The sequence below is a fragment of the Penaeus monodon genome, chromosome 21 (genome assembly GCF_015228065.2).
Source record: "Penaeus monodon isolate SGIC_2016 chromosome 21, NSTDA_Pmon_1, whole genome shotgun sequence".
Classification (NCBI taxonomy): Eukaryota; Metazoa; Arthropoda; class Malacostraca; order Decapoda; family Penaeidae; genus Penaeus; species Penaeus monodon.
In genome coordinates, this window is record NC_051406.1 from 19,823,977 (window position 1) to 19,825,249 (window position 1,273).

Consider the following 1,273-nt stretch of genomic DNA (forward strand, 5'->3'; position numbering starts at 1 on the left):
GCCTAATAAAATTACAAGTCTAGCAATAAACAATCTTACAACAATCAATACAGCTGTACAACATATAACATGTCACTTTATGTACATCATTTTTTTTTTTTAATCTAAACATTTATTTACTCTCTTTATATTGTACACATATCTGTGTACAAGTAAAAGTTATAGGAAAGTCAAGAGTGTAATAAAAAAGGATACCAAGCCTGGAGGATGGAACTGGAGAGGAACCGAAGCAGATCAGGGGGGCACAACCCCCATCCACCCCAACAAACCTTATCTATAAAAAGGTCAACTCGAGAGGGGGAAACAGGCTATACTAATCTTTTTCTATTATGACTTCTCCTTATTCCTTATAAGGAGTTTAAACAAAATTAAATGTGCTGCGTGAATGGAACAATTAAATATTTTACTATCATACAATTAATATTTTTTTAAATATATAAATTGAAAGAAAAATGTGCATAAAAATGATGCTTCTACTAAACATTTTAAAAGCAGAAAAGATGTCTGTCTGTCCTTTCTCTTATTTAAAGAAAACACAAAAAATATAGTCAGTGACATGCTCTATTTTCTTCCTTTCATCTTCTTCGAATGTTGCATAGAAAAATATGAAAAAAATATGCATATGTAAAAAATCTTGCAACTAGAAGGGAAACATACAAGCTCTTTATGCTACATCTGAATTACCTGGGATATCTGGCATCGTTCTTACTGGTGACTTTTTTGGAGACTTTTTTGGAGATGGTTTTGGACTCCTAGGCTGTTTAGCAACTTTTATTGGAGAAGGTGCTTTCTTAGTATGAGCTGCACCAACACCAGGAACACTAACTGTGGTAGCTATGGCTACATCCCCACTACTGCCACTGGCACTTGGCGCAGGTATTGTATTCCCACTTGACACAGAGGCATCAGTTGTACCTACTCCACTACTAACAACATTATCACTGCTAACAGTGGTAGTAGTGACTGTATCATCACTGGGACTACTAATGTTAGTAGTAGTAGTAGAAACAGTGGTTTCATTACTAGCACTAGACTTAGCATCCTCAACCTTGGTAACTGTAATGGTAGCACAGCTACTGGCTGGCACAGATGCCCCTTGGTTTTCTACAACAGGTTCATCATCCTTTTTGCTATCATCTACAGCAGCATGTGGGATAGATCATAACATGTCTTGAGTACAGCGTATCTGCTACTTAGATTATAATTAATAAGCATTCTAATTGTATATCTAATTATATATGCACTGGCTAGGATTGCATTAACCCATTGGATC

General features: G+C 35.7%; 1 protein-coding gene across 1 annotated transcript in view; it reads right to left on the minus strand.

The window, feature by feature from the left end:
• The window catches only part of LOC119586318 (inositol 1,4,5-trisphosphate receptor-like), a gene marked incomplete at its 5' end in the record, with an annotated part of 125,834 nt that overhangs the window by 82,039 nt on the left and 42,522 nt on the right, over positions 1-1,273 (minus strand). Inside the window, 1 exon segment of the mRNA XM_037935029.1 lies at positions 685-1,137. Coding sequence (XP_037790957.1) covers positions 685-1,137 — 453 coding nt within the window.